The 18669-nt window shown below is 51.2% G+C and overlaps 1 protein-coding gene across 4 annotated transcripts in view; it reads left to right on the forward strand.

Annotated features, from left to right (window-relative positions):
• The window catches only part of SLC39A11 (solute carrier family 39 member 11), a 91949-nt gene that overhangs the window by 17513 nt on the left and 55767 nt on the right, over window positions 1-18669 (forward strand). For 2 of the 4 annotated variants that reach the window (XM_077787397.2, XM_085556634.1), the window contains one exon: window positions 7520-7658. In XM_077787397.2, coding sequence (XP_077643523.1) covers window positions 7520-7658 — 139 coding nt within the window. The remainder of the gene's footprint in view (window positions 1-7519; window positions 7659-18669) is intronic. The other 2 variants (XM_085556633.1, XM_085556635.1) reach the window with 1 other exon arrangement.

Here is an 18669-nt window from a genome sequence, read left to right on the forward strand (position 1 = left end):
ACTGGAGCAGCTCCTGGAGGGGCTGGGTTGGGCACAGGGGGCTGGGATGGGGCACAAGGGGCTGGGATGGAGTACAGGGGGCTGGGATGGGGCACAGGGGGACACAGGGGGCTGGGATGGGGCACAGTGGGCTGGGATGGAGCACAGGGAACTGGAGCAGCTCCTGGAGGGGCTGGGATGGGGCACAGGGGCTGGGATGGGGCACAGGGGCTGGGATGGGGCACAGGGGCTGGGATGGGGCACAGGGGCTGGGATGGGGCACAGGGGGCTGGGATGGGGCACAGGGGGCTGGGATGGGGCACAGGGGGACACAGGGGGCTGGGATGGGACACAGGGGGCTGGGATGGGACACAGGGGCTGGGATGGGGCACAGGGAACTGGAGCAGCTCCTGGAGGGGCTGGGATGGGGCACAGGGGCTGGGATGGAGCACAGGGGCTGGGATGGGGCACAGGGGCTGGGATGGGGCACAGGGGGACACAGGGGGCTGGGATGGGGCACAGTGGGCTGGGATGGGACACAGGGGGACACAGGGGGCTGGGATGGGACACAGGGGCTGGGATGGAGCACAGGGGCTGGGTTGGGCACAGGGGGCTGGGATGGGGCACAGGGGGACACAGGGGGCTGGGATGGAATACGGGGGGCTGGGATGGGGGCTGGGGCTGCCGAGGCCTCGCTCACGTCCGCAGGGGGGGCTGAGGATGCAGAGGAAGCCGTGTGTCACAGTAATGGAATTAGGCAGTGCTGCCACGCTCCTGGCTCTTCATTTGGGGAAGGATGGATGGCTGGCTGAGCCCTGCTGCATCCTGCCAGAGCTCCCACACCCCAAAGCTCACCCTTCCCCATCAATTCCCTCTGCGAAATCCTTGCTGAGGAAATACTGGGGAGGAATGAGCTGCTAATTGAAGGTTTGTTTGCTTTTTCTTTCACCCTGGCAAAAAGCCTGTGGAAATCCACGTGGGAAGGGGGCAGGGAGTGGGAAAAGGGGTGGAACTGGTCCCTGCCAGGGTTTAATAGATGTGTGCAGAATGGCTCCTGTTGATCCCATCTGGTTATTAACATCTCAAACAATTAAAATCTCACATTGTGGGGCTGCCTCTCTGGCACCAACCTCTCTGAGGGGGTGTGAGGAAAATAAAACCCCCCCAGGAAAACACTCCTGGAGGTCTGGCTGTGGCTGGAAGAGGCAAATCTCCTCCCAGCACACAGCTGGGAGTGCATCTCCATCCTCGCTGCTTCTGCTGGGCTCAGATGCTCTGCTTGGAGCAATTACTGCATTGAAAAATGAACTGTGCTGGTTGTGGCTGAGGCTTTTCCAGGGTTCCTGGTGGGAAGGAGGTTGGTGACAGGAAACTCCTGATGCTGCAGGGATGGGGTTTGTTTGGTTTTTTTTTTTGGTTTTTTTTGGCCAAAGCAGGGATAACATTCCCGTGCTGTTGTTTTGGTCGTGGCAGAGGTTACAAAAGCCTTGTGCTGTGTCAGAGGAACATCCCAGCTTCCCGAGGGGACTGGGAGTGTGTCCCCTCCTCCCTCCTGGGGAGGGAAAAGCCCCAGATGTGCCAGGGGGAAAACCCCACGTGTTCATTTTTAATATTTTATTTTGTTTGAGCCAAAGGATGGGCTGGGCTGTGCCCCCCTGCCTGCTGGGGCTGGTGCCAGTGATGTTCCCTGCCTATTTTTGGGGATCCAGCTGGGCTGGGCTGGCTGGTACAGGCTGCAGCACCTCTGGATTGGAAGGGCTGTGGGATTCTTTCCCCCCATTCCTGATTTTTCAAGGTCTGGGGGGGATTTTTTTGGTCGCTTTGCCTCCCTCCTGCTGGTTCTGGGGGGGTTCTGGTGCTGCCAGCTCAGGACACGGCTGCACCTGGGCACTGCCAAGGGTCAGCTGGCAGCTCCCAGGGCTGGGCAGCTGCGGTGGCACCCCCAGGGCTGTCCCCACGCTGGGGGGACACAGAGGAGGGGACTGACACCCCTGCCCTGCCAGGCTGCTCCCAAAGCTGCAGGAGGAGCAGCAGCCAGGGCTCTCAAACATCCTTGCCGTGAGCTGCCATGGGGAAACTGAGGCCACCCTCCCCTGCTCCCACCTCACTCCCTGGCTGCAGCTTTTGGGGAGGGCTCAGGGTGCTGGGAGCTGCTCCTGGAGCAGATCTGGGGAAAACTCTGGGGTTCCTGGCTGGGGGTGCACCTTTTCCCAATCCCACAGCTCCTGTGGGGCTGCAGGAGCCAGGCTGGAGATGCTCCATGTGGCGGGGGGGAGAGGCTGCCTGGAACAGAGTTTGCTGGTGCTAAAAATGAGGGGATGGGACTATTTTCAGGCTAAGAAGGATTTATTGCTCAGATAAACATCAGTCTCAAAGGCTGTGAGATTTTACAGGAACAAGCAGTCAGCCATAGCTTAAAAGAGGTCACAAGTTTGTTCTTTACAAGGTGATAAGAGAACTTTCTAACCCAACAGACAGTTGTTACAGGGTTTATTTTGCTTTTCCAACCCGTCACCTTTACTTCTGCTGTCTAATGGCTTCTGTCTCCCTTGCACACATATGCTTTTATCATAACTTCTAAACTCCTGGCTTATTTTATACAAGCACATCCCTGCATTGCAAACCCTTCAGCCTCTTACCCATGCAGATTCTCACTTACTTCAGGCACATTTTTCTTACAACTGTAGAAACAGAAATTTATGATTTTCCTGCTTAATACCTGTGCATTGTGTTTTTACATCAGTCCAAGCTTCTCCCAAGGCTGCAGATCAAACCCTTCAGTGTCTGTGGAAGTTTCTGTTTTTCTGATTCCCACAGAGCTGAAGAATAAAGTGGGGATTTATTAAAAGGCCTCAAAGGATTCACCTTGGGCAGCACAAGAGCCTGGCCAGGGCTACACCCAAGATGGGTGACAGATCATGAGTTTTCACACTTTTACAAGTTTTGGTCCGTTTCCATGTTGGGTTCATTGTCCAAGTCCAGCTCCAGGTTGTGCAGTCCCATTCTCCCAGTTTGCTCTCCTCCATTTCCTGCTGTTTGCACTTTTCGGGGCTGGAGCTGCAGCGGTGTCCTTGGTTCTGGGCTGGAGAAGGATTGTTCAGTGTGCTGAGCTGGTTCTGGGCTGGTTCAGGATTGTTCAGTGTGCCTGGGCTGGTTCAGGATTGTTCAGTGTGCTGAGCTGGTTCTGGGCTGGAGAAGGATTGTTCAGTGTGCCTGGGCTGGTTCTGGGCTGGTTCAGGATTGTTCAGTGTGCTGAGCTGGTTCTGGGCTGGAGAAGGATTGTTCAGTGTGCCTGAGCTGGTTCTGGGCTGGTTCAGGATTGTTCAGTGTGCCTGAGCTGGTTCTGGGCTGGTTCAGGATTGTTCAGTGTGCTGAGCTGGTTCTGGGCTGGTTCAGGATTGTTCAGTGTGCCTGAGCTGGTTCTGGGCTGGTTCAGGATTGTTCAGTGTGCTGAGCTGGTTCTGGGCTGGAGAAGGATTGTTCAGTGTGCTGAGCTGGTTCTGGGCTGGAAAAGGATTGTTCAGTGTGCTGAGCTGGTTCTGGGCTGGAAAAGGATTGTTCAGTGTGCCTGGGCTGGTTCTGGGCTGGAGAAGGATTGTTCAGTGTGCCTGAGCTGTGAGGAGAGCTGCTGACACTTTCCATGGAGTTCAGAGTTATTTCCCAATGCAGTGCAGAATGTGAGGAATAGAACAGCTCAGACTGAAGGCATCATTCCCCCCTTTAGAGGCTTTGCTGCCCTGGGCTCTGTCCAGATGTTCAGGAGCAGCCCTGAGCCACCCTCTCTCTTCCCTCCCTGCTGCTGGTCCCTGCTCTGTTCTCTCTGGGTGTTATCACTCCCTGAGTGTGAAACAGGAGCCTCTGGGCCCCACCTGACCCAGGATTTTTACCGTCCCTTATCTCTGTGTCTGCTCCTGGACAAGTTGGGGATATTATTTTTATTCTTTTTTTACAGAGAGCAGTAAAATGGATTCTGTTTGTCTTTCCCATCGTGGTGCTGGGGCTTTGCAGAGCCTTTGCCAGGGCGTTTTCCCTGCTAAAATCCTGCACAGGAGGAGCAGCATCCAGGGCTGTGATCTGATCTCTCCCAGCCCATCCGGATTTCTTCATGAATTCACTCTCCTCCCTTGGCCTGGAGGAGAAGAGCAGATTATTTCTCAGAGGTGTCAGTCTCCAATTCTTTTTAAAATTGCCTTCAGATCAATTAACATATTGGGCAGGGGGATGTGATCCCAAATCCTTGCTTTGCCTAAAAGGATACATATTTTTTTAAAATCTAAAAGAATATCCATTTTGTATCAAAAAGGATCCCTTATAAGGGACACTTTTTTTTCTACATAAGGGACACCTTTTTTCCCATATAAAGGACACCTTTTTCCTATATAAAGGACACGTTTTTCCCATATAAAGGACACCTTTTTCCCATATAAAGGACACCTTTTTCCTATATAAAGGACACTTTTTTCCCTCATTTTCTTCTCCACACAGGGTCAGGCCAATCCCACAACTTCACTCCACGAGCAGAGGAGTGCAGTGGGAGCTCCCACATCCCAGAATAGTTTTCCTCCAAGTTCTTCCTGTCCAAATCTCTCCCTGCCTCTCGCTTTTTGCAATAATCAACCCCCGTGGTTATTTCAGCCGACGCTAATTACTGCCATGAACTAATTAATGCCAGTTGCCTTTCCTCTTCTCTCCGCAGTGTTTTTTAACCCACTGACACATTCCAATTAAGGGCCTCCTGCAGGCCCCGGGCTGGGATGACTCAGAGCAGTCTCAGCTGGGATCAGTCGTGTGCTTTGCTGAAGGTCACCGATATTGTCACAAATTGTCCCCGGCGGCGGGGAGGGCACCTGTCCCCCCCAAATCCAGCTGCAATCGCCTCCATCTCCGTGCAGCTTTGTGGGGGTCACTGTGGGTTTGGTTTTTGGGGTGCTGCTCCTTTCTGGAGGTGAAAATCCCTTTGGATTTAGCAGGAAGGATGGGGAGAGGCTTTGGGCAAGGCATGGAGAGGACACAGGGAATGTTCCCTGTCAGAACCCCGGCCTGGTTCAGGGGCTCCGTGGGGTTGAAAAGTCTCTCCTCCAGCCCGAGCTTCCAAAGAAAGGCTCAGCAGTCTCTGTTGTTGGTCTCAAGGCAGTTTATTGCAAGTTATCTAAAAGATTTTCTCCTGGGGCTGCTGTGGTTTGCTCAGAGCTCAGGCAGAGGCACACACACACCCTGACATCCTCTCTGACCCCGACTGCTTCTTCTCTCCCCGCCAGGGCTGCTGCTGTCTTTCATATGGGACATTACGTGTGACATGGTTACAGTTTTTCCCAATGCCTATTACCTATATTAAATGGTGATTTTCTATCTTTTATATGTACATTACGTGTTACATGGTTACAGTTTTTCCCAGTGCCTATTTCCTATATTAAATGGTGATTTTCTACTCTAAACCAATCTGTGAGTGCCAACATCACCAAGAACATGGAGGTGAGGAAGGAGAAAGAGGAGGAACAGGACTGGCCTACATTCCTCCATCTTAAAACCTCTGGCCCCCATGTACAAAGTAAAAACCCCCCTGTACAGGTGTTAAAACCCCCTTGTACAATACTAAAAAATTCTCCCCTTTACTTTGTGACTACTCCTACTCTAATATCTAAACTTTTGTGACTGTTTGTTCCACCTGCAAGGTTGGTAACTCATTCCATGGTTCAAACCCAAAATCACAGCTGTTTGCAGCTGCCTGCCAGGGTCTCAAATGCTTCTGACCAGGGCCTGGAACCTCCAAAAATGTCTGAGGGGCGTTTTGAGTTCCAGCAGCTCCCCACTGCCAGAGGCAGGGAGGGATGGGATATTGGGGGAAATCCTTCCCTGTGAGCAGGGGATGCCCTGGGATGGGATTCCCAGAGCAGCTGTGGCTGCTCCATCCCTGGCAGTGCCCCAGGCTGGGCTGGATGGGGTTTGGAGCACCCTGGGACAGTGGAAGGTGTCCCTGCCATGGCAGGGGTGGAATGGGATGGGCTTTAAGGTCCTTCCCAACCCAAACCATTCCAGGATTTTGGGACAGGATTCCATGACTCCCTCACCCTGCAGCAGGAGGGGCCCCTGAGCTCCCATCCCCAGTCCCCTCATTCCTTATCCAAGCAAAGCTCCCCTCTCCCTTTGCTGGCTCTCAGCACCCGGTTTTGCTGGAGAACTCCTCCTTCCCTCCTGCCCTGCTGCTGCAGGAGCTGTGCTGGCAGGGGAGGCTCTCCCACCTCCCGAGGGATTTCATCCCCAGCTCCTCCAGCTGGGTCAGTGGAGGTGAGAGCTCCGGGCTGAACTGCAGATATGTCATTAGTATTAATAGCCCTGCTCAGACTCGTTATGCAAATGAGGGGAGAGGAGCCAGTTGAGTTATTCATCTTTAACCTTTATTTTGGGTTCGTGTGACCCCCCCGGTGAGGCTCCTGTTGCTGCTCTGGCTCAGGGTGCTGGGTTATCTGCTGCCCTCATCCCCACAGCTACACCCCTGCTCCCGGGGTGACTCCAGGTGATGCCAGCTGCACGTCCCTCCCTGGGGATGCTCCTGGGGCTGATCCCAGCTGCACATCCCTCTCGGGATGCTCCTGGGGCTCATGCCCAGCCCTGCAGCAGGAGGGGACTCAGGGTGACACCCTGTCACAAATCACTGCCAGGGACATGTGCTGTGCTCCCGTGCCTCTAATCCCGAGGTTCCTCCTGCTGTGGTAGCTCCAGGTGGCTTTGAGGAACCTGAGCACATCCAGAAACACCGACCTGGATTCCTTTTATCAGTGACAGGAGATTGGGAAGGGCTTACCCCTGCCAGAGGGCAGGGCTGGATGGGATACGGGGAAGGAATTCTTCCCTGTGGTGGTGGAGGGGCTGGGGTGGAATTCCTGGGAAGCTGTGGCTGCCCCATCCCTGGGAGTGTCCCAGGCCGGGCTGGACAGGGCTCTGAGCACTCTGGGCTGCTGAAAGGTGTCCCTGCCCGTGGCAGGGGGTGGCACTGGATGGACTTTAAGGTCCTTTTCTGTAGCAACAATGCAGCGACCCCCGGCTCAGGGAAGAAATGATGATTTCTGTCTGGCTCCAGAAGGCTGCAGGATTGCTTTATTAAAACTATGCTATATGACATTAATATGCTATTTAAAGAGATACTATCCTATTCTACATACTCACTTTTTACTTACCTAACTCAAAGTCATAACTGCTGAGAGCCCGAGCCACAGCTGGATCTGATTGATCATTGAACTTCAACAACTTTCACTAAAATCTCATCAAGCAATCACTGCAGGTAAACAGCCACATTCCACATGGGCAAAACAAAGCAGCAGAGATAAGGCTTTCTCTTCTCTCTGTGCTTCTCCAAGGAATCCTGAGAGACAGAATGGAGTCTCTCTGTGCAGAGACTGTGAGTGGCACATTTTCCAGCCCGGGTGACACAGCGGTGAGGAGCTGCTGTGACACATCCCCATCCATCCTGCTCCATCCCCATCCACCCTGCTCCCCAGGGCCGGGCTCTGGGATGTGCTGACGTGTCTGTGTTGCCTTGCAGGGGTTCCCTGGCCCTTCCCACGCCGCCGTGGCCCTGAGCTGGGAGCAGCGAGCCGTCAAGGAGAAGCAGGAGCAGGAGCCTGGCCGGGACCTGGGGAACGAGCTGGCCATCAGGATAGGTAGAGCTGGGCTCCAGCCAGGCAAGCATCCTGCCATATCCCACCCCCAGAGGGCACAGAGCTGCCCTGGCACCGGGGCTGCCATCCCCATCCCCATCCCCGGGGTTCCTCCCCTCTCCCTCCCTCCCTCTGCTGCCTTCTTGTTCTTGGCTTTCTCCTGCAGCTCTCCAAGCCACTTGTGCTGTCTGGGCCATGAATTATTGACCAGGAGCTCTCTGCTGTGCTGGAGGAGTGAAACCCTCGGGGTATTTCCAGCTCTGCCCCTGTGGCCTCCCCAGTGCCAGCTGGGGACTTGCTGTCCCCCCTCATTCTGGGGGTGAATCCAATCGCAGCTGCCAGAGGGTGGAACACACTCTTTCCTACTTAAACACCTTTTAAAGAAGGAATTTTGGGTGCCTCTCTGGGCTTCCCCAGCCCCCGGGGTGTGCGTGGGGTGGGTGGTGGGGACATGTCCACTGAGACAGCACAAGTGGCTCTTCCTCCACTCAACAGCTTTCCAGGAGACAAAGCAAATGCAATTCATTAAATTAATTTTATTTCTCCTCCGCTTATTTGCTTGGAATTGTGGTTTAAAACATGACGAGTGCAACTGGGAGCAGATTGATTTCCTTCCTTTTGCCACGAGCAGCACTGCTCCCCTCTTAAATCTGCCTCTTTTATTTAACCACATTGCTTAATTGCACATTTCCCAAAACGCTGCAAATCCTCAGGATTGGAAGCAGCCTGGCTTTTTCCAGAGGGATGGGAGGATTTTTTCTGCCCCATGCAGTGAGCTTTGCATCCTGTGAGTCTTTAGGAGGCAGCTGCAGGGGGGTTGATGTTTTTGTCAGGTGCAAACTTCCCATCTCAGGCACAGTTTAATTTTATTCTTGAAGGGAAAGCAGAAGTGCTCAGCCCTGCAGTTCTCAGCAGCTCGAGCTGCTGTGGTTTTTATGTTTCCATCTCTTTTTTGGTTGCAGACAATAACAGTGCAAATGGTTTTGGGAATAGAAAATTTCCATTAGGCTTTGTTGTTTTTTTTTTTCCTCTCTCTGGGGAAATGGTATTAAGACCCTACAATACATTAATTCTTTTTATTGTCTTTTCCTTTTTTTTCCCCTTTCTTTCTAGTGAAATAAACTCGGTATTTTCACAAGATGCCCCCAGCCTTCCAAGAAAGCTGCTTTCCCTAGGGCTGGGTAGTGCCTGCCGGGCTCTGGGGAAGCTCTGGGAACATAATGGGTGTTTTCAAAGTCTAATGGGTACTAAGTGGAATATTTCAGGCTTAATCACTGTTGAATCATTGACCCTTCCTTCATATTTACATCTTTTTAAATCGCTAAAGCTGTGAAAACAAAGGAAAATCCCAAAGCAGCAGCTGCCCTGTTCTGCCGGGGTGCCTGGGGAGGGATGGGGGTGAGGAGCTGGGATGGGGAGGGCTGGAAATGTGGGAATTGTGCCTCTCTCCAGGGCCTGCCTGTGGGGCTGGGGTCTCTCTGGGGCTGGGGATGCATTTGGAGCCTGCCTGGGGAGGCTTTGGGCTGTGCTCGCCAAGCCAGGAGGTTTCCGTCACACCTAGGAGAGGGAGGTGGGGGAAAGGTGGGAGTTAAACCTGTCCCTCATCTGCTCTGGGGAGACAAAAAAGCCTAATTTGGGTTTTTTCCCTCAGCCAGCAGCGCTGTGGAGCAGCCCAGGCTATAGCAGGGATGGAATGGGATGAGATTTAAGCTCCCTCCCATCCCAAACCATTCCATGGCTGCTCTTCCCCCTCATCCCAAATCCTTTGGCTTTCCATCACTTGGTTTTACTCTGCTCCAGCCCCTCTCCAGCCTGTCCTGAGTAGAATTGAAACTTTCTGGGAGCTGCTAAAAGCTGCCTGTGCCTCGTGGCTGCCTGGAGTAAGGTGTGTGTATCCCTGGGAAATGCAGGATGGTGGATTCGCCCTGAATTGCACTGCAAAGTCTGTCTAGACCGTTTGATGAGTGGGATAATCACCAGGCTTTAATTACTGCAAGGGAGAGAGAATCCAGCCTTGTCTCTCAGAGCTCTGGGTAGGCAAGGGCTGTGGTTGTGGTTCAGTTCTTGGGAGCAGCTGGGATGGAGCTGGGGGGTTTGTTCCCAGTTCTGGAGCCCTCTGGGGTGCCAGGAGTGCCCTGGCTGGGCTGTGCCCACCCTGCCCTGCTCCCTGTGGGCAGCCAGGGCTGGGGCCAGCCCGTCCTGCTGCTTTTCCAGGTGCCCAATCCAGAGGAAATGGCCAGGGCAGGGTCAGCCGGGGCTGGAGGCCAGGCCTGACCCTGCTGTGTCCCAGAAAGGATTTCCAGGCAGCAGAGCAGCTGGAAAGCTGAGCTGGGGCTCAGGACAGCTGGGTATGGAACAGCTGATGCCTCCTGCTGCTGAGTCAGATCCCCAGCCTGGTCTGGAGGTCTGGAGTGGGAGATGCTGCTCCAGCAGCCTCCTCATCCCCCTGCAGCTGGGAGAGCTCTGGGGAGCTGCTGGGGCAGAGCAGGGCACAGCAAGGTGGCTGCAAAGCTGGAGAAAACCCCAAATATCCCTTTGGTGCCCAAATATCCCTTTGGTGCCCAAATATCCCTTTGGTGCCTGGGCAGGAGCGGCCTCCAGGGAGGGAAGGGCAGTGGGAATTGAATTTTTGTGCTGGGAATTCCTGTGCTGGCTGCTGAACTCAACTCCAGAGAAATGTCTGAGGAAGCAGCAGCATCTCTGCTGCTCATCCTCCACCCCAGACCCAGGGATGTGTGGCTGGCTCCTGGAGAGAGATTTTACAGGAGCGTGGAGTGACAGGACAAGGAGGAACAGCTTCAAGCTGACAGGGAGTGGGCTGGGATTGATGTTCGGGAGAAATCTGTCCCTGGGAGGGTGAAATCCATCCCTGGGAGGGCAGAATCTGTCCCTGTAAGGGTGAAATCCATCCCTGTAAGTTGAAATCTCTCCCTGGGAGAGCAGAATTTGTCCCTGGGAGGGTGAAATCCATCCCTGGGAGAGCAGAATCTCTCCCTGTGAGGATGAGGAGGGGCTGGGATGGAATTCCCAGAGAAGCTGTGCCTGCCCCATCCCCAGAAGTGTCCAAGGGCAGGTTGGAGCCACCTGGGCTGGTGGAAGGTGTTGATGCCATGGCTCAAGTGGATCATCTTTAATTCCCCTGACGCCGTGGTGCCTGTTGTGCCTCTGGCTGCAGCAGTGTGGAGTCACTGCTGTTACTGGAGGAATGACTCAGTTGGCTTTTCTGGGCTGTGATTTAGGAGCTGCTGCCCTGGCATCCCTGCCTGGCTGCTCAGGGAGCAGATCCAGATGGATTTCGTGGCTGCAAAAACCACCCCGTGTTTGCAGCAGCGTCTGTTAGAAATGAAATTTTGTTAAGCTCGTTACTTAGATCAGCTGGGAGCTCTGGGGGACCTGCATGGACACCTCAGTAGGTAGAAATTGTGGGTTTTTTTCCCCTTAAATTGGAGCTGCTGCATCACATCTGAGGCCCAGGTGGGGATTTGGGTGGGCTGGGGACACCCCAGCCCTGCCAGGACTTGCTGGGCCCCTTGCAGCAGCATCACCCCCTCCCTAAGCTCATTCTTGCCATTTTTGGCCCTAGTTTTCCCCTCCAAAGGAAGTTTCCATGCACCAGGGCTGCCTGAGGGGGCTGCACAGGAGAGGAAGCAGAAGCTGCATCTCTTTCTCTCAGTGCACTGAAGTGTGCTGGGAGGAGCTGGGGAGAGGAGACCAAAAACCCCTGGGAACCAACACAGAGAGAAAACACAAGGTGAATTTTGGGCTTGGCACTGATGCTTGAGGCAGCACATCAGTGGGGCTTGTCCTTAGAGCCAAAAAATGCCCGTTTCTCCCTGCTTCTTCTGAGAAAGAAGGAAAACCCTGAGGGAAAACCTGCCCAGCCGTGCCCAGCTCCCCTGCCAGGAGCAGGGGCAGCTTCCTGCTGCTCAGCCTGTGGATCCTCTCCCTGTTCCCTCCCTCCCTGAGCAGAAGCAGTGGCTGTGAGGGAGAAATGATGGATCCAAACCCTGGGGATTGATCGGGGCCATTCAGCCAGAGCCTCCTGTGTGCATCCAAAAGGTTCATTAGGCCCTTGTGGCTTATATGATGTGAGAGTCCTGCTTTAAAAGGAGTGAAAAGGGGGAGTTAAAAGGAGTTAAAAGCCCTTGTGACTTATATAAAGTGAAAGTCCTGCTCTAAAAGGAGTTAAAAGGGGGCTGTTGCCCAGTTTTGCGTGCTCCCAGCTCTGTCTGGGATAACTTGGACACGTTCACACCGTGCTCCTTGAGCTTTCAGAAGCCATCAATCCCTCCGGAGGGCTCAGAGCCAGCCTGGGTGATAAATGCCTCTGGCAGTGTCTGTATTGATTAAAAAACATCCCGATGCCCCTTTCTGAAGCGTTTCAAATGGTTATTGACCGTCCCTGGCAGCCCGGTGCCGTGCTCGGCGTTTATGGGCCGGGCTAAATGTGGATTTATGGAGCCAGAGCTGCACAGGAATAAATCAGAGGGGTTGTTGCTGTTGAGGCAGGACGGGAATGAAGAGACTCTGACCAGAAGTCTGCTGAGAGTAAAAAATCTGGTTTATTTAAAATATACTGCTCTTTTATACGGAGCTTTGTGGGGACCAACTCCATTGGTCCTGAAGTGAAAATAACTCAAACCATTGGTGTGCAGTGCTTGATGCACAGTGCTAGAACTTTAAACAATGTTAATAATAAGAGAGAAATCACTATTTACATTATTTTTTAGCTTTTCCCCAGGCTTGTGCCTGGCTAGAAACTCTTGTTTCTGTCTCTGACTGAATCTGAGACCCACGAGGGCACATCATTCCTGCTGCTTCACTCGGGGTCTGTGCCCCCACCGTCCACGCCCTGCCCTGCTCCTGCCACCAGGAATTTTCACTTAATTTTGAAAAGCCACCTGGTGGCTGCTGCTTCTTGGATTTACTTGTAGAGGACCCAGCTCTGCCGTCAGTGAAGCACCCAGAGCAGGTTTATCTGGACAGAAAATGGTTAACTTTGGGTTTTTTCCCCTTTATTTTTGTCGAGGTTGGGATTGAAGGTATTTGAGATGATTGTGTTTGGATTTAGGTGTTTAATATTTTTATTAATGTTACAGTTTTTACAGTAGTGAGTTTTGTAGTTTTTTATTAATAAGGTATAAAATGGTTAATTATTTTTTTGTTATAAGGTTTTTAAAGGTTAAATTATCTAATTAAGAAATGATACTTAATTCTTCCAAGTCTGCACTGCAGACTTTTCTGTTCAATTACAAACTACTACCTAAACTTACAAAGAAGGTAAAGAAGAATAACTTACAACTTCTATTTTGCTTCATATTTATTACTATATTCTAAACCCCTAAACTTTAAATTTTTCACCCTGTGATATTACACGCTTCTAGCTAATTACACATTTGTCATTCTGGTGTTATCAGTCAATTTTGGAAGCTTGAAATGAGGATTTCCAGCCAACCTGCCAGTGGGCAGCTGTGCTGGCTGCAGGGGCTCTGGGGATGGGATCTGTGTGTGGAGCAGCCAGTCTTTAATTCCAGGGGCTTTTTGTTCATCCAGGAGCCTGCTGGGACTCAGTGATGAGCTGGGGAGGCTCTGGGGGTGCAGGGAGGTTTTTTTGTGGGGCCTTTTCCCAAATGCATCCTCACTTATCACCCACTGTTGTCAAGGAGGTTTTGTTTCCTGGCTGCACCTCACAGTCTGTTTAATTCAGATGAAACAAATTCCTCAGGAACTCCTCTCCACGCCCAGCAGCTCTAGGGGCTTCTAGATGTTGAGTATTTTAAGTAGACTATAAATTAAAATGCTCTAAACAGATAGAAAATCCACAGGTGAACTTGCTTGGTATTAACTTTTCTAATTGACTTTTTCCTGTTTCATAGGCTAACCAGTTTATTATCTAGATCAAAATGTCAGAGCTCCTGAAGAACAGAGAGTTTCTAGTTGACATGAGTGGCAGTTATTTTGCACTTAAAAATCCATTCTAAAGGCAAATCTGACCTATGATGTCTGGAGAATTGCTGAATTGGAGCTCACTTGCTGCTCTTTTCTTCCTTGGCTGAGTGGGGGGAAGTTGAAGTCTGCTACAGAGAATTAAGCACTCCAGTGCAGCTGCTCTGAGAAAAAGCCTGAAATTTCAAGGTTTATTAAACCAAACCAACAATTGGTTTGCTGCAGCCCCTGGAGTGGAGCTTGGTTTGGCTCCACTCAGCCAGCACAGGAATTCATTTGTGTTCTGGAGCTGCTTCTTCAGCTGGGAGGGGATGGGAATGGTTTGGAGTCACCCTAAGGAAGGTTTGGAGGGGTGGAATGAGAAGCAGGCGCTGGGAAGTGTGGGGAGCCCAGAAAAAAAGGGTTATTGCCCAGATTACTGCCCCTAAACAACACTGTAAGGATAGTGGAGGGTGTAAAAAAGCACTGCCCAGCTGCAGAGGGGCTGTGGATGCAGGTGTGGGGTGGGAAATGGGCTGCCAGGGCGTGGAGTGATCCCAAAATGCAGCTGTGAGGACACTGGAGTGGCCCTGAGCCCCTGGGGGTGTGTGGAGCAGTTTGGCCATGTCCTGGAGACAGAAATACATAAAAACACAGTCCTGCTCTGCCTGTGCCCCGTTTCCTTCCCTGCAGTGTCACCCCAAGGGGTGGATTTAGGTCCAAAAAAGCCCGAGCTGTTTTGGGATTTTCACTGCTCTCCCTGTGCCTGCTGCTGCTTTGGCCGCTGGGACCAGCCTGGCTCTGCTTCTGCTTCCTCAGCTCTGAGCACCCCCAAACCTCCTCAGCCTCGGGGTGCTCCCAGGGGTTTGGGGGCACCTTGGGCCGTGGTTTATTCCCTGAAAGCACCCGGGGTCTTGGCAGGGCTGCACAAGGGGCTCCTGAGCTGCTGGGGGTGACAGCAGCCATGGGCAGCCCTGGGCTCTTGGTGGAGCTGGAGAAATGGGTGGACTTCCCTCTGGCCTGGGAAAATGGGTGAATTCCCATCTTGGCTGGGATTTGGGGTGAGCTCTCCCAGCTGGTTTTGCTCTCACACACCAGTTTAACTCCAGTTTGAACCGGAGCTGGGCACCAGTGACTGGGGAGCTGCTGGGCAGAGCTCATCCTGCTCATCTTCCTGCAGCTGGATGTTTTTCCTTTCTGCAGGAGTTTGGGATCCTTTTTCCATTTGCAGGATCTGGGATCCTTTTTCCATCTGCAGGAGTTTGGGATCCTTTTCCCTCCTGCAGGATCTGGGATTGTTTTCCCTCCTGCAGGAGTTTGGGATCCTTTTCCCTCCTGCAGGAGCTGGGATCCTTTTCCCTCCTGCAGGATCTGGGATCCTTTTTCCTCCTGCAGGATCTGGGACCCTTTGTACATTTGCAGGAGCTGGGATCCTTTTCCCTCCTGCAGGAGTTTGGGATCCTTTTCCCTCCTGCAGGAGCTGGGATCCTTTTCCCTCCTGCAGGATCTGGGATCCTTTTCCCTCCTGCAGGATCTGGGACCCTTTGTACATTTGCAGGAGCTGGGATCCTTTTCCCTCCTGCAGGAGTTTGGGATCCTTTTCCCTCCTGCAGGAGCTGGGATCCTTTTCCCTCCTGCAGGAGCTGGGATCCTTTTCCCTCCTGCAGGATCTGGGATCCTTTTCCCTCCTGCAGGATCTGGGACCCTTTGTACATTTGCAGGAGCTGGGATCCTTTTCCCTCCTGCAGAAGTTTGGGATCCTTTTCCCTCCTGCAGGAGCTGGGATCCTTTTCCCTCCTGCAGGAGCAGGTTTCCTCTCCCTGAGTGGCTGCTCTGATATGATTTGTGCTGTGATTTCCCTCCCATCTGATTTCCATCCCCACACGTTTTTTCCCTGGCAGCTCCCGGTGTCCTGAGCAGGTTGTTCATGTCCAGGCCTCCCTTTTTTGCCCTTGCACGTGGTATATGGCACAGGATGATGGAATATGCCTTTTCCCTAAAAATCAATGCTGGAGTTCCTCCCCCCTCCCACCAGGAAGCTCTCCCAGATACAAATATTGATTGTTGAGCTAAAAGCCATGTTTAGATCATAATTACCCTTTAAATCAGTGGGGTTGGGGGGTTTGCACCGTAATTGCTCTTTAATTCAGTGGGGCTGGGGGGGTTCACTTTAATTATTCTTTAATTGAATGGGACTGGGGAGGTTTTCATTTTAATTATTCTTTAATTCAGTGGGGCTGGGGGGTTTTCACTTTAATTATTCTTTAATTCAATGGGACTGGGGATTTTTAACTTTAATTATTCTTTAAATCAGTGGGACTGCGGGCTTTCACTGAAATTCCTCTTTAATTCAGTGGGGCTGGGGGCTTTTCACTTTAATTATTCTTTAAACCACTGCAGAGCTGAGGGGTGCCCTGGGATGGAGCTGCCCCTTGGATAAGGATATTTAGGAGCTCAGATAATATTTTGGAGGAGCCTCTGCTGTGGGACATCTGCCCAGGGCTGTGTGGGATGGAGGCATTGAGCCACAGAGGGTGTCTGATGCAGAATGGGAATTTTAGGGCCATTCCAAACCAACATTTTTTTTGCTGTAAAAAAATCCCAGGCTGCTTTTTTTCCCAGGCTGCTTTTTATGCCAGGTTTCTCCTGGCTCAAGGAAAGGTGGTGCCTGCTGGCTCAGCAGTGTGTCTGCACCCTCCTGAGCTGTGCAAGACCTGGAATTCCCCCAGTGCCTCCCAGTCCTGGCTCTGGGCAGCACTGGGAGCCCCAGAACAGCGGGGTCTGCTCATCCCTCTAGCCCTGGGATTCAGGGGTCCCTGGGATCGGGGTTCCCTGGAGGTTCCACACGGTTCCAGGAGGATTTTCCCCTCCTGGGAGCAGCAGCTCTGTAGGGGCAGGCAGGGCTCTGCTCTGAGCACACCAAGGCTGGGACTGAGGCTTTGTTGGCCTCCAGTGGATTGAGTGCATTTATTTCCTTTCTGCCGTGGATTTATTTCCTCTGAATTTCCAGCCAAGGAGGGATGGAGCCATTTCCAGGGAGGGAACCCTGGCTCAGATCATTCCCCCGCTTCATCCTCCTTCCCTTTGGAGGCTCTGGAGCAGCTGCTGTGCCTCCAGGCTGCCTGTGCTGCATCCCAGAGGGGACACGGAGCAGCTGGTGCCGGAGCTCACCCTGGGGCAGGGGTTCCGTGTGCTGGAAAAGTCTCTCCTCCAGCCCGAGCTTCCCAAGAAAGGCTCAGCAGTCTCTGTTGTTGGGTCTCAAGGCAGTTTATTGCAAGTTATCTAAAAGATTTTCTCCTGGGGCTGCTGTGGTTTGCTCAGAGCTCAGGCAGAGGCACACACACACCCTGACATCCTCTCTGACCCCGACTGCTTCTTCTCTCCCACCCAGGGCTGCTGCTGTCTTTTATATGGGACATTACGTGTGACATGGTTACAGTTTTCCCCAATGCCTATTACCTATATTAAATGGTGATTTTCTATCTTTTATATGGGACATTACGTGTGACATGGTTACAGTTTACCCCAATGCCTATTACCTATATTAAATGGTGCTTTTCTACTCTAAACCAATTTGTGAGTGCCAACATCACCAAGAACATGGAGGTGAGGAAGGAGAAAGGGGGAGGACAGGGCAGGCCCAAATCCCAAATCCATCTTAAACCCTCTGATCCCCATGTACAAAACCAAAACCCCCCTGTACAGCACTCAAAAATTCTTCCCTCTACTTTGTGACTACTTCTACTCTAATATCTAAACTTTTGTGACTCCTTGTTCTCCCTGCAAGGTTGGTAACTCATTCCATGGCTCAAACCCAAAATCACAGCTGTTTGCAGCTGCCTGCCAGGGTCTAAAATGCTTCTGACCTGGGCCTGGAACCTCCAAAAATGTCTGAGGGACATTTTGGGTTCCCACAAGCCGGGTTTGTGCTGGGATTTGGGGCTGGGGGGAGCCCCTAGCTCAGCTTCGTGGCGCATCCCTGCACCAAATCCCAGTTTGTGCAGCCCCCAGGAGAGGTGCTGGTACATCACCCCAGTTCCGAGGCGCTTTCTGCCTCCTGCAGTGGGATTTGCTTCCCAGCTGAGGTCCCAGACCCAGCACAGTGCTTCCCTCTGCAGCCCAGGGCTGCGGCGTGGGGCTGGAGCAGCTGGCAGGTCCCTTCCCAGGATTCCATCCCTTCCAGTGGATCTCAGCAGCTTTCCATCCTGGGGGGCTGCTGGCATGGCAATGTGTCCCCTGAGTGTCCCATCACCTGGCCATGGCACCAGTGGCCTCTGGCTGCCTGCAGGGGGGAGGTGACAGCAGGGTTTGTGCTCAGCTTCTTGGGCCCAAAGATGTAATTGATTTTTATTTAGAATTTTATTTGATTTTTTTTTTTACTTTGGTTTATATTTTTTCCTTTTATTTTTCCTTTTATTTTTATTTGAATTTGGTTTTCCTTTTATTTTTCCTTTTATTTTTATTTGAATTTGGTTTTCCTTTTATTTTTCCTTTTATTCTTCCTTTTGTTTTTCTTAATTTTTATTTTAGTTTGGGTTTTATTTTATTTTTCCTTTTATTTTTCCTTTTATTTTTTTAATTTTTATTTTAGTTTGGGTTTTATTTTATTTTTCCTTTTATTTTCCTTTTATTTTTCCTTTTATTTTTCGTTTTATTCTTCCTTTTGTTTTTCTTCATTTTTGTTTTAGTTTGGGTTTCCTTTTATTTTTCCTTTTAGTTTTCCTTTTATTTTTATTTGAATTTGGTTTTCCTTTTAGTTTTCCTTTTATTCTTCCTTTTAGTCTTCCTTTTGTTTTTCTTAATTTTTGTTTTAGTTTGGGTTTCCTTTTATTTTTCCTTTTATTTTTATTTGAATTTGGTTTTCCTTTTATTTTTCCTTTTATTTTTCCTTTTATTTTTCCTTTTATTTTTCCTTTTATTTTTCCTTTTATTCTTCCTTTTATTCTTCTTAATTTTTGTTTTAGTTTGGGTTTCCTTTTATTTTTCCTTTTATTTTTCCTTTTAGTTTTCCTTTTATTTTTATTTGAATTTGGTTTTTATTTTATTTTTCCTTTTATTTTTATTTTACTTTGGGTTTCCTTTTATTTTTCCTTTTATTTTTCCTTTTATT

Source organism: Lonchura striata, chromosome 18, assembly GCF_050655825.1.
Source record: "Lonchura striata isolate lonStrDom1 chromosome 18, ASM5065582v1, whole genome shotgun sequence".
In the NCBI taxonomy this organism is placed as follows: Eukaryota; Metazoa; Chordata; class Aves; order Passeriformes; family Estrildidae; genus Lonchura; species Lonchura striata.